The 13,354-nt window shown below is 52.6% G+C and overlaps 1 protein-coding gene across 4 annotated transcripts in view; it reads right to left on the minus strand.

The window, feature by feature from the left end:
• Positions 1 to 479: 479 nt before the first annotated feature.
• The window catches only part of MAP3K9 (mitogen-activated protein kinase kinase kinase 9), an 85,639-nt gene continuing 72,764 nt past the window's right edge, over positions 480 to 13,354 (minus strand). For all 4 annotated transcript variants that reach the window (XM_027971970.3, XM_027971969.3, XM_042252706.2 and 1 more), the window contains 3 exons: positions 12,234 to 12,346; positions 10,159 to 10,965; positions 480 to 8,592 (listed from right to left, as the gene is read on the minus strand). In XM_027971970.3, coding sequence (XP_027827771.1) covers positions 8,108 to 8,592; positions 10,159 to 10,965; positions 12,234 to 12,346 — 1,405 coding nt within the window. In that variant the 3' untranslated portion in view covers positions 480 to 8,107. The remainder of the gene's footprint in view (positions 8,593 to 10,158; positions 10,966 to 12,233; positions 12,347 to 13,354) is intronic.

Raw genomic sequence — 13,354 nt, forward strand, 5'->3', positions numbered from 1 at the left:
GGTCACACAGCTGGCAAGTGCCATTCAGAGTATCAAGACCACAAGGAGCCCATGACTCACAGCTGGCAAACCTTGTCCACAAGCGCACGGCTCCACTCGTGTTTGTCCTCTCAGTCACATTCCCAGCTTCGCCAGGAACATCAGAGTGGACACTGATGGGGGTGAGAGAGCACATCCTTGCTAGGAGTTCTGAAAGCCAAAATTCACTACCTGGGCAAAGTCAGTTTTGCAAAGAGACTGAACTGCTTCGGTAGACACCTGTTGGTGGGTCTCCATGGTCTGGTTGGGGGTCTCTAAAATCTTCAAGGAGGTTCCTCACCTACCTCCTCTTCCCTGCACCATATCTACCCCTCCCTCCCATTATTTTACCCCTACATATGGCAGTCGTCAAGAAACAGTCAGTTACTTGGACATCTTGTGTACTTATGAAGAAAAGATGGGAAAGGACAAGTTTACAAAGCACCACAGCAAACTAAAAGTCATGATTGTAACAGTTTTATTCAAGTCTGTGTGTGCTCTGGTGGTGAGACCAGGCTGAGATCAGCCTTAACGCTGTAATACGATAAGAGGTTTAGCCATTGAACCAAGCCTGCTTGGCATCCCTAGTTAACAATTTACAGTACCTTGAAAAAAAAAAAAAAAAAGCCAAAGAAAAGAACCTGATAAGTTTCCTTCAGGACTTTTCTATTTTTAAATATTGTTGACAAATTACAATAACTTAAATCCCAAAGCGAAATGGGAATTCAAGGACACAGGGTCAGCACACAAGGAAAGGACACTGGAGCAGGGAAGGCCTGGGAATGAAAATTAGGAGCTACACACACAGGAACAAAACCAGCAGGGTATGTGAACTTCCATTTCACCTGGACGCAAAGGCTCTAACGGGGAGGAAAATCCCAAAGAAAGGTTTTCTGTGAGTTAAATAAAACCCATCTCCAGCTCCTTTCCTTAACCTCCCGAGAAAATACTGATACAGTCTCAGACTAAATCTGCGTGTATGTGTGTGTGAACATGTGTGTGAGTGTGAGTGTGACTGTGTGAGCATGAGTGTGTGTGTTTAGCGTGGGTAGTAAGGAAGATTAGAGGAAGAAGTAGACAAGTTCATCACCTTCCTTCTTTGCCACAACTGGGTAACAAGGGCACGTGATTTGATACGATAAAAAGACAAAAGCCTGATTTCAAGTTCCCAAGAGGAGCTACAATAAGGCTTCCAAATTCGAGAGGCCCAGAGGGATGTGGGTTGAAGCTGCGGTAAAGAGTGGTCAGTCATGGGGCAACTGTGGGCTGGAAAGAGAAGCGAGAGCCCACAGGTCTTCGGTGATGCTGGGAGAAGAGCTACGCAATTGACGTATTCAACGCCCCCTGCACAATCATAAAGAGGAAACGATGGAGAAGAAAGTAGCAGGTGCAGAGAGGAGGTCGACTGAGCTCCAAGGAGATTGCAAGCCCTGTTGGGTGTCTCCAGTCTCAGAGGCTGGTGGTAGATTAGTCACAGGACAACTCCTCCTTGGATAGAGAACCATCTCAGAGCCATGGCGGACCTAAGCTAGGCTAACTTTACCCCAGAGTGTCTAAAACAGTGGCCTAAAATGTGCTCAGGAGAAAACAAGAGATGACTTTGGAGCCAACAGATCAGCAACAGTCCTAGCTGTGTGACCTTGGGCCTATAACCATCTGAGCCTCGGTTTCCACATTCTTAGCTGGAGGTAATATACTCCCACCCCACGCCCAGGGTAAGTGAGTCAAAAAGAAAGAAAAGAATATACACTTTCAGGACAGCACCACTCACCTAGAAGAAATATAATGGTTTCATATAATTTATTGTTAGTCCTCATACCCAGACCAGGATGAACCCATGCCTCATTCTGACAGTGATGAAGCAAAGAGCCATAGCCAGCATGGCCTCTGGAACTGGAGGGAAGGATAAATGATGAGAGTAAAATAAAGATGACAGAGAATAATAACGGTAGCGAAAAGGATACCGATGGAGGTGACGTGATGGCTGACATTATGAAGGTCACTGAGGGCCAGGCAGTAGAGTGCCTGTGGAACAGAATAAAAATGCCTGTCCGTTTTGGTCCTTTCTGGAAATGGGAAAATGGTTTATTCACTTCTCTGCAGGTTCAGAGATGTCCCCAAGTTTTCAGATGGAGACTCTAAAGCATCCTTCCCACTATAATCCCTTCCCTTTACACATGCACTCCTCTAAGCGGCCTCAGGGTTTCAGAGAGGCTGACAGGCAGCTAGGGGACATCCAGGAAAAGTCACCCCAGCCACAGGTCCAAGGCTGAAAACTGCCCTTGGTGTTTCACTGCTATTAAGTCAACACATTCCTATGCAAACACTCCCAGGGTCACCACCCAGCTCAGAACCTGAAAGGAAGGAAGCCCAGAAAAGACCTGAGCCTTCCTCACAGCTCTGCCCTCAGCATGTTCAGGTGAGGGGCAGGCAGAGCTGAGATCAGGGTAAGGTGAGGCAACTCGCCTTGGATGTAAGATTTAAGGGGGTCACAAAAAAACACCAAAAAATCCCTCTGCTATCCAGATGAATCATATTTCAAAGCAGTACTTTTAAAAATTGAAATGAATGAAAAATTCATGATGAACATAAGATTAGAATTTTTTTAAATGCCATCTCTCTCAAAGCAAGTAGTTAGAGGTGAAGGATTTCAGGAACACGGGCAACAGGTTATTGGACTGGCCAGAAAGTTCCTTCGCATTTTCTGTATTTTACAGAAAAATCCTAACTAACTTTTTGGCTAACCCAATACTTATGAAACTTGGTTTTAGACTTCAGGAAGTGTAGAGAAAGACCACTATCTCCGTGGGGCCATCATCCACCAGGACCCCTCTAGATAAACCAATCTGACCTCTGGGTTCTGATTTCCTGGACATCTACCCAACACAATCCAACAGGAAAGGCCTGTCTCCGAGCCTCTGGCACTGTACTCTGGTGTCTGTCCTGAGATTCCTGTCTAGTTGCCAGGTTCACACCTGCCCGTCAGGCGGGTAAAACTAGATTGTGGGTATTTGCCGGGAGGGTGGATCAGACCAGTCAGGAGGGAGACTGGGTCAGGGGAAAGGCAAGTCTGTTTCCAAAAGAAACAAAGAGAGGAGTAGACAAGCTCCTGGCTCTGCCAACAGCTGGGCCCTGAGACGCTTCTCTATTTCCAGCTGTGGTCATGAGTGGAAGACCCAAAGCCAGGCCACGGGTGGGAGATGCAGAGAAGCACAGCCAAGAAGAATCAGGAAGGGCCAGTCCTACTGGCTCCAGACCATGGAGTAGCCCAACCTTCAGAAGAACAAATCACGGCTCCCTGAGCAGCCTCTGGAGGCCAGGGTGCTCCCCTAGGGCTCAAGATCTGAAATGGACAAAGGAGGGGGGGAAGCCTGTCTACAGTGCATCAGGACAAATGGAAAATAATCTAAGCGAATGTGAGGCTCACCCAGGCCATAGGGCCATCCAGAAGCGCAGGGCCAGGTCAGGCTAATTAGACACCTACTCCCTCCTCCCCCCCCCCCCATTAATTAGCCTTAATCAGCCAGGACTCCAGTTTCTGCCTCCTGCCCTTCCAACGCCAGTGACTGCAGTGGTGGGTGCTGGGCAGCAAGGCCAGGGCATAGCCAGGGAATGAGGCCTCTCCAGAAGCAGTAGAGTGTTTCCCTTTCTGATGTGGAGTTTTACTCATTTGAATTCCTGATCTAAGAAAACAATGATACGTCTGACCAAAGAGAGACATTTGGGAATGTGTTCCTCATAATAAGTGTGACTTGACAAGAAGGCATCTCAGGCCTGAAGCCAAGGAGAGAAGCAGGTGGTCTAATCAGTCAAACCACATGAGACTGCCAATATTTGACTTTCAAACACACACACACACACCGAGTCCTCTACAAAGGGAAGCAACCCAGCCAGGGGGTGCTTATCAGTGCTGGATGAGGGGCCCTGGGACTACAGACTTTCAAGCTAGAAAGGTCCCGTGCTACAGGTGGGGAAGGCAGCATCACCCTGGGCTCACAGCTGGGCTCAGAGATCCAGAGAGAGGGAGAGACGTGTGTGACATCACACTAGTGGGTGTGTAGCTCTGATCACCAGTTTCCTGCTGCCCCATTCCCTTACAAGGCACCATGGGCGGCTCTCCCCCGACCCCAGTCCACAGTCTCCGGCAGAGACCTCGAAAGAGCCTGGCACTACAGAAGCGGCAGCACCTGCCCCCTCCCCAAAATTCTTTAAGAGACAACAGTGTTTCTGACCTGCCCTCACATGCCTGAGTCAAAGAGGTGGGCTAACTGAGACACGTGTGGAAATGGTCAAGGTTCTGCATTCACAGCAGGGCCTGCCCCACCCGCACAGACATACCAACCCCGCAGTGCACCACTCACAGCTGTCCTTTAATACCCACTGCTCTGTACTTTGAAGAGTTAGGAAGGCTCAAGACGGGGTTCCTTCCTTCTAGGGGAGGGGGCGGGAAGGAGTCTCCCACGGGGGGCTGTGAGCAAGAATGCTGACACGGTATCAGGCCTAGATGCTCTTCGGGTGACTTGTGTCCTGAGGGAAAAGCAGCTTTGTGATGAAGCCCCCACCATGACATGTATCCCATGGGCCAGCAGACCCTTTCCTAAAGATTGTTTCAGGAGCTGGCCTGATTCCTGCCTCAAAACACATCAGACTCCGGGAAATGACTCCAAGAAACAAGAGGCCCCGAATCATCATTTGGGTGCTGCTTCCAGCTCCCTGTCACCCACTTCCTGCTCCATAAGACACTCAGGACAGCGATGATCAGCCTAACGACTTAAGTGGGGCAATTAGGAGTGATGCTTGTAAACACCAGGTGCCATATAAATACAGTAGAAAAGCACATGCCTGACCACGGTCCCCATTAGTCATTAGGCCAACTCCAAATCTTGCCTCTTCCAGAAGCCAGAGGAAGTAGGCAAGTCCCCCAGAGGCAAAGGTGGTGGGGACCGCACCGTCAACTTCAGCAGTTTGTCCTGTTTGCTGGCCGGGAGCCACGGGCTTCTCGGACCTGCTCTGATACATGCTTTTTTTGCCCTTGTGAGGGAAGCAGGTGACGGCTGCTCTTACAGGAAGGAAATCTGAGAGGGACTAAGAGACAAGTCCGAGGTCAGACAGCAAAAGCAGAACAGAGAACAGAGCCAACGCATTCAGTCTTAGAGCTGGGTGCCCAACTCAGCCATCAGTCCAAGCAGCTTATTAACTTCTCTTCACTTGGATCTTCATCTTTAAGCATTTTCCCTTCTCTACCACCAAGTATATCAAAGGTAGAAGGCAAATAATGTACTTTTGTAAAGGTTAGGAGGAAGGGTTAGCCCTATTCTGAGTCATCTAAATGTCAGGTACCATCACCATCATCATCACAATAGACTCTCCCGATGCTAAAGGATGTGAAGCTAAGGGCATCCTTCAAAGCCTTTTAGACATTACATATGAAAATAACTGGGACATCTATTCAGCCCCTGGCAGTGACCTGGATCCTCAAGGACAGAGGACAATCCTATGTAGAATCAGTGGAATGAACTGAAGAAGCCAGAGGGGCAGAGAGCAGTATCTGTTTCCCATCACCATCTTCCATGAAGGAGCACCTGCCAAGAGCAGTGGAAAGTGTCCAAGGAAAGGGAAAAGGGGGGCAACCCAACCTTATTCTATAGGATCCTATCCCACCCAAGCCTTGCCCCAGAGAGAGAGAGAGAGTGGCAGATGGGGGCCCCTCAGAGACCCAGTTTGAAGGAGCTGAGAGATGGAAAGTCCTCCATCATCATGGAAGCCCATAGAAGCATCTTCAGAATAACCCCGCTTCTGCCTCTTGTAGGTATAGCTCCTCCCACAGTTGAGCCCCCCCCCTTCCCTTGTCATCCCCTAGGCGGATGAGGAAGAAATGGGTTCAAGCTGTCAGCCAGTGGCAAGGGTTTACTCTAGACAAAATGACAAAAAGCAGAAAATGAGCTAAGACTCCTTGCCTTATTCCAGAGCACTGGCCAGAGCCAGGGTGGTCTGGACTACACTGTAGGCTGCACCCACCAGAGGACCAGAGACTGGGGCCAAGGGTTTAGAGATGTGAAAGTGGCTTAGGGCCTGGGGCCATGGAGAGCCCTAGGAAAGGGCACAGGCCATCTGAGGATGAAGAGCAGTCACTTGGTTGGCTGAGCTGATGAGATTCAAGCACCGCCCCCCCGCCCCACCCCCTCTAGCCAAGGAGTGGGGTCGGGAGCAAAAATCATCTCTTTTGGACTGTCTTCACTGAACAAAGAAACAGAGAAATGAGACGCAACAATAGAACCCTGGGCAACAAAACCAACAGTGCCTCCCCGCCCAAAAGTAGGTGGGGCCCTTGAACCTAAGTGCCTGCCAGTGGGCTCGTAAAACAAGGAACAGCTTGAAAACCAAGGCCGCACATTTTGTCATCCTCAGGGCAGGACTTCTAGCAGTCACAGAGAGAGCAGTGACCAAATCCATCACTTGTGCCAACAGCGCTGCTCTCCTGTCCTGCACCCGGGCAGCAAACGCAAGGAAGCTGCAGGTGGGCCCCCAAAGCCTGCAGAGAAACAGCCCAAGATAAATGACGAGGGAGTGGCACAGAGAGTCTTGGGTCGGGAGGAGCGCGAACTATGGACTCTGCTCCTGTCTTATCCCCACTCAAAGACAACTGTTCACACCTGCCTCGGCAGCCTCAGGGTAAGAGGAAGAGAGGAGACTCGTGTGAGAAAGCTCCAGAAGATCAACATTCAAGCCACAGAAATGAATTCCAGAAAAGCCAGGATTGGCCTTTGTTCCTTCCTATCCAACTCATGGTCAGGGGTCCCGCAGTGGGGGCTACCTGTGCATGGAGACAAAAAGCCCTGGTTGGTCTCCCACACTCGCACTTGAAGATGAGGGTACATGAGGAGCTCACAGGGCACCTTACAGGTATCGTCAGCCACCACATCCATTCACGCAAGGAACTACTAAGCGCTCGTTTGACTTTAAGGGCTTTGCAGAATGACAACGGGCGAGCAGGAAGCCCCATGGCTCCAACTCCCAGTGACTAGGACCCAATTCTACATGATATTCTGGTGCAGGGTAGAGACACCTCCCCACCAAACATGTAACCTCAAATCCACTAATTCCAGGGACTGGAGGGCAGATCAAGGCAAGGGAAGACACATACAGATCAGATGACAAAAGGGCCAAACACAGGAACTTTGTCTCTGGTTTTAGAACTGACACCAGAGATTGAGCCTCCCCAGGCAATTCCTGGGATGGGTGCATATTTGATTCAGAAGCAGGTCTGATCACATCTGGACCCCCAAGCAGGAGATGGGTGCTGTCAACATGTGCTGGTTTCTGCCCTTCTTTGAGTGTTTATGAAAGGAATGAGGACAGACAGACTTTGTTACCCTCTTTACTGCAACTCGACTGTATTTCCTAATTCCCTCCTCGTTCCAGTTCTCACGGAGGCAGGTCCCGTACCACTGGGAGGCTCAAATAAAGAAGTGGGGGTGCATGGAAGTGCAGCAGGTGGTCCCAGCTCCCTCAATTCCTGTGCCCAACGCAGGGGCACTCTGTCTTCCATTCTCTAGCCGGCACCATAGGGCTTAGGACGCAGAAAAGCTCGCATCTCACACCAAACGAGATTCTCATTCATGGGTGTCAGGAAAGCATGTGGAAGAGGAGCAAAATCAATCAGAGAACATCCAATACTGGGTGTGTGCGGAAGGCTGAACTCAGGGCTAACAGAGGGACCCCAGGAGGGCACCCCCTGGGGGCTGAAGAGAGGGAGCAGCAGGCAGATTCGGCTGAGTGACTGCAGTCACCCTGAAGGCGAGGAAGACTGTGGAGGGTGGGGGACATGCACGCACCCCTCCCTCCCCAACACAGCCAGAGCTGATGGCCACAGCCCCTCCAGCGGACCTGGGGAGAAGGGCCCTGCAGGGTGAGAAGCCTTCTGAAGGGGCCCTGCTTCCATCCCTTCCATCTTCAAAGTGCATTATCAGTGCAAGAAGTAGGGCGGGAGGCTCTGGGGGGGTCCAATTCTGAGAAAGGGCTGTGCCAGCCAGCTCCCCTCCCCATCTCCTCCTGCGTCCCCCCTTGCCCGCCCTCAACCCTTTGCATGCTAAGACCAGAACTCTTGCTGGATCTCATAAGGGGCAGGCCTGTGTGTGTTCAGTTCAGCTCTGCACAGCGGCACAGTGCTGTCCTGACTCTGGCCCTCCGCATCCAGGTCTAGAAGCGTCCGCTCGGTGGGCGGCAGCGGCCCCGCCTGGAAGGGGAGCAGGGCTGGCAGGCCCGGCCGCTCCTCCACGGTGCTGCTGCTGCTGGCCAAGCAGGAGTCCAGGTTGCTGGGCGTCTCTGTGCTGGAGCTGTTGGCTGGGGAGGCGCTACGGGCGTGGCTGGGGGACACAAACCACCACGGGTCCAGCCGTTGCCGGTTGGCTGAAGGACGTGGCCGAGGCAGAAACTCCAGGGTCTTGGGTCTCTCCAAGGTAGAGTCCTGCTGGGTGTTCCAGCGCCTTGGGGTCGGGGGAAAGACCACATTGGGGTCAGGGAGACGGGGGAATTCACCTGGGTCTCGGCTGGGGCTGGGGGTTTTCAAAATTCCTGGTCCAAGAGACAAAGGGACAGGCATCAGACGACAGAGCACACTCACGGACCACACGCGCCACTTACTCCCCGCCCCACCCTCCCCCCACACCCGACCACGGCCCTGACCACCTGGGATAACTTGAAAAATGAGCGCCTACTCTGTCATGCAGTGTGTTGGCAGGCACTGGGGGTGTAACAGTGAACTACAGACCATATCCAGGGGACAGACCATGGTCCCTGTATCTTATAATAATGGGACACATGAGGTCATATCTGTAATGAAACAACTTAAGGAAATGTCTTTCATTCTCAGTTCATCCATTTAATAAACGTGTGACAAGAACAAGGGCTTTCCAGGTGGCGCTCATGGTAAAGAACCCGCCTGCCAATGCAGGAGACATAAGAGACGCAGGTTCAATCTCTGGGTCAGAAAGATCCCAGGAGGAGGGCATGGCAACCCACTCCAGTATTCTTGCCTGGAGAATCCCGTGGGCAGAGGAGCCTGGTGTGCTATGGTCCATACAGTTGCACAGAGTCGGGCATGACTGACTTGACTTAGCATGCTCGACAAGGACAAAGCAGGTATCAGAAAGCTGCTGCTGCTGCCGCTGCCAAGTCACTTCAGTCGTGTCTGACTCTGTGCGACCCCATAGACGGCAGCCCACCAGGCTCCCCGGTCCCTGGGATTCTCCAGGCAAGAACACTGGAGTGGGTTGCCATTTCCTTCTCCAATGCATCAGAAACCTAAAGACTAGTAACCTGGGGGTCTCCTTTTCCAAAGAGGCCACCCGATTTTAACAAAAAATCTGAGCAGGAGAAGGGCAAGCTGAATAGTAAAGTACAGCTGTCACTCATATTCGAGTCTCACTGAAAGGGTATTGCCATGCCCTCCTCTCCTACGGGATTTCAGGTGGTTTTTAGGTCAGATAGAGGTCTTCTAGGGAGCAAGGGATGGGGCAGGAGTGAGAGTGTATGCTCAGGTGTCTCAGATGTCAGCCAGAGAAGGACTGGGGTGTGCTGCGGCCCAGCAGTTCACCTGGCCGCATCTCCACGTCTGAGCATCAGGTGTGAGTAAGGGATGAGTGATGCAGGGTGTGATGCCCGGCTGGAAGCCTGCCTTACGAGTGTGTCTGTACTCGTGGTCTGTACTCACTCTGTAATGACAGGCAAGAGCCGGGCTATGTGCAGAAAATACCGCCCTGTGTGTGGCCAGATTTCTCCCTGTAATTGCAGTCTTCTTTCCAGGGAACAAATAGAGCTTGCCTCCTACCCTTGATGCGCCCTCAAAGTACTGGCCCAAACGCTCCCAGATCCGGGGCCTGAGCATCTCACAGGAGTCCCAGTCAGATTCTCCCCAGATCCTGCCTGTCTGCTTCCCCTCTTCAGGGAAGGCCCCCCTGAGGCACAGGATGGACAGACGTCAGTCCCCTCCCAAGGCCCAGAGCAGCCTGTCTCAACTGGCTGAGGTAGAGGAGGAACTTGAGGTTGGCCTGATATCTCCACTCCTGGGAGAGAGGCCCCAAGGCGAAGGAGGCCCCAAGAGGAAGGAGTAAGGAGGAGGAGGAGGAGGGCAGGTCTCACCTGCTCCAGGGCTGGGACTCAGCCCATTGCTGGAGGAGGGGCTCCTGCTGGCTGGAGGGGCAGCCGGCTTGAGGGCCCCGTCGGAAGGAGTCCGCCGGTGAGCGCTGGGCTGCGCGGGGGCCGTGAGGGTGACGTGGGTGGGGGTCAGGGACTGCTTCGGGTCTCGTTTGAAGCGCTCCACTCGGACGTTGACCAGGGGGTTGCGGGTGCAGGGGCTCAGGGCCGGGGCCTCCACGGGGCTGACGGGCATCTCGTACACCACGATCTCATCGCTGTCGGATCTCAGCAGGGAGCGGGTGGAGTTGCACTCGGAGATGGAGGAGAGAGACAGCAGCGTCAGCGAGGCGGAGGGGTCTCCTAGCAACAGCACGGGCTCCTCCTTCTTGAAGAGCTTCCGGGATGGGGGGCTGGTGCTCCGGCGGGGCCGGCTAGCTCTCAGGAAGAGCCCCTCGCGCCTCTTCTTCTCCTCCCGGGCTGGTGGCTCGGGCTCCTCCGGGGGCGGCAGCTGGCACTTGCCAGCTTCCAGCAGGTCAAACCCGAGGCCCGTGGCGGCGAGGACGGCCCCGCAGCCGAGCAGAGCCACCTCGCAGCGGCGGTGGTGGGGGCCGCCCCGCTTGAGGCTGTTGGTTGGCGTCAGCTGAGGGGTACTGGTGGCCGAGTTGACCGGGGTGGGCTCCTCGTGACCGCCGTCGCTGAGGGGGCCATCCCCATCTTCCCCGCGAGGGAATGGGATACAGAGGTAGGACTGGCTGGGTGACGGCGGGAGACGACTCTCCCCACTCCGTGGGCCTTCGCTGTCTTCGTCCTCTGCGGAGACGAGAGAAGTGGAGGGAGAACAAAAGATGGGAGCGAGGCTGCAGGAGTGAAAATCTGGTCCTTCTCCCCTACCCCAGGTCCCTGGCTTAGTGCTAGGGAAGAGCACTAAGGTTGAATAGTCAGGGGTGCAGGACCAGGAGCCAATAGGACTTCACACTCAACAGCGACCAACACGGGGAAGTCGCTCTCCATCTCAGAGCCTGTTTTCCCATTTGCAGAAAAGGGGGGTCTACCAATTTGCTCCTTCTGTCATAGAAGTGCCCTGTCAGTTTCCCAGAACAGGTACATCCTTAATTATTTTACGACTTGAAACTGGAAGGGAATGGGAAGGCAGTTCAAAAGGGAGGGAATATATGTATATGCATAGCTGATTCATTTTGCAGTACAGTAGGAACTAACACTGGGATTCCTTAGTAGCTCAGATGGTAAAGCATCTGCCTGAAATGCGGGAGACCCGGGTTCGATCCCTGGGTCAGGAAGGCCCTCTGGAGGAGGAAATGGCAATCCACTCCAGTATTCTTGCCTGGAGAATCCCATGGACAGAGGAGCCTGGCAGGCTCCATGGGGTCATAAAGAGTTGGACACCACTGAGCGACTAATGCACACACAGGAACTAACACAATATTGTAAAGCAACTATACTTCAATAAAAATTAATTTTAAAAAAATGGGAAGGGACCTTGAATTTCTAGAATTGACAACCTACAGACTTGTCTTAAGACCCATTTCCTGCAAAGGATTAGAATACTCGGCATGGATGAAGGCCAATCTACCCTATAGACTGACTGATTATGACCTTGGAATTCTAGAGAGAGGAATACTTTCTGAGAGACAGCCTGGAGAAGGCCTTCCACATTTAGTAATCACAGGGCCATACTGGAAGAGCTTCCTTGGAGGAACACTGGGGTTCTACTGCCATCTCCCATTCTATGGACTCCCCAAGTTAAAATACAAGGAAGCAGACCCAGGAAAGGCAAGTGCCTGATTCCATGCCTCCCCGTGCCTCACTGCCCTAAGGAGACTATAACCAGCCCCTTGGGACAGGAGGTCAAGGGCAGAGTCCATGGCAGCGGTGGTGATGTGGAAATATCCCTGTAATGGGAGTAGGGCAAACAGAGAGAATAGGGTGCAGGGCCAAGAGTTGAGGAAAGGAGGAAACAGCCCCATGAAGCAGTGCTAGAGGTCTTGAAAGAGTCCAAGAAGCTTGGCCACGAGTTCCCTGAGGGATCAGGGGAGAGTTAAGACAAAGGCAGTGCTTACCCATCTCCATAAGGCTGGTGAACGCCGGCAGGGCTGGACTACTCCTCGGGCCCTTCCCCAGGTTTGGGGCACTGGACGACCACTGTTTGTATCCATCTACGAGGGACTTGAGGCTGAACGAGAGGAAATGATGAAACTGTCAGAACTGGTTACTCCCTTTACCCTCAGCTCCGTGGGCCTCTCCCCATCTGCTTCATTACAGCAAAGCCCAAGAGCCTCAGGGTACAGGCAACAAAGCTTGCTGAGCCCACTTGCTTCTTTAACAGAAGTGCACATGCTCTAGGGACAGAAAAGCAGGGGCATGACACACCCCTACACATGCTGCCATGGAGCTGTGGGAGGACCTCCTGGGCAGGCTGGCAAGAGAACAGAAGGAATGAGGACTGCCCGGTCCTGGCCAGGGTCTTGCCTAAGCCCAACTTAAGGGAAAAGCCAAGACTCCACAGACACTGACCATAATATAACACACAGGTGACATTAGAAAAACTGCAATGCTGAGATGTGCAGGGCAAGGCAAGCACTGGGCGATGAGCTCACAGAGATGGGCCAGGCCACTCCACTCACACCACTTCTCAATTTCTTCTTCCAAGCCTCCAACATGCTTAGGCAACTTCCAAAGCCATCCATGTTTCAAATACAAAAATCGACCGACAAAAGCTGCGTCAACCCAGTGCACTTTGGGACAGACCTATGTGGGTAGCACATAAGGCTGGACTCGAACCCTCGGCCTGTCTGGGAATGGAGAGGAAGAGGACAGGAGCTGGCTTTCAAATCCCCGTGATCAGCTCCCAGTGGCAAGTCAGTAATTCCAAGGACACAGACTGGGTACCCCGCCAACCCTCTTACAGGACAGGGCATCAGAGGCCCACAAGCACTGGTCTTTTTCCTAAAGAACAGTGAAGGAGGCCTGAGGAATCTGTGGGCTATGATTGCCAAGGAGATACTGGGATTATAATCAGGGGCAGCTCTCATTTTAGCACTAGAGATAGCCATTCAACTAAAGCCCACTCTTCCCAGCCTATCTCCAGGGAGGGAGAAGGACCAGCTTTTTCCCCTGCCTGCAGATCTCTGTTTCCAGTGCTATCAGAAATACCAGTGATTAAAGTACATTCCAGACATCA

Source organism: Ovis aries, chromosome 7, assembly GCF_016772045.2.
Source record: "Ovis aries strain OAR_USU_Benz2616 breed Rambouillet chromosome 7, ARS-UI_Ramb_v3.0, whole genome shotgun sequence".
Taxonomy (NCBI): Eukaryota; Metazoa; Chordata; class Mammalia; order Artiodactyla; family Bovidae; genus Ovis; species Ovis aries.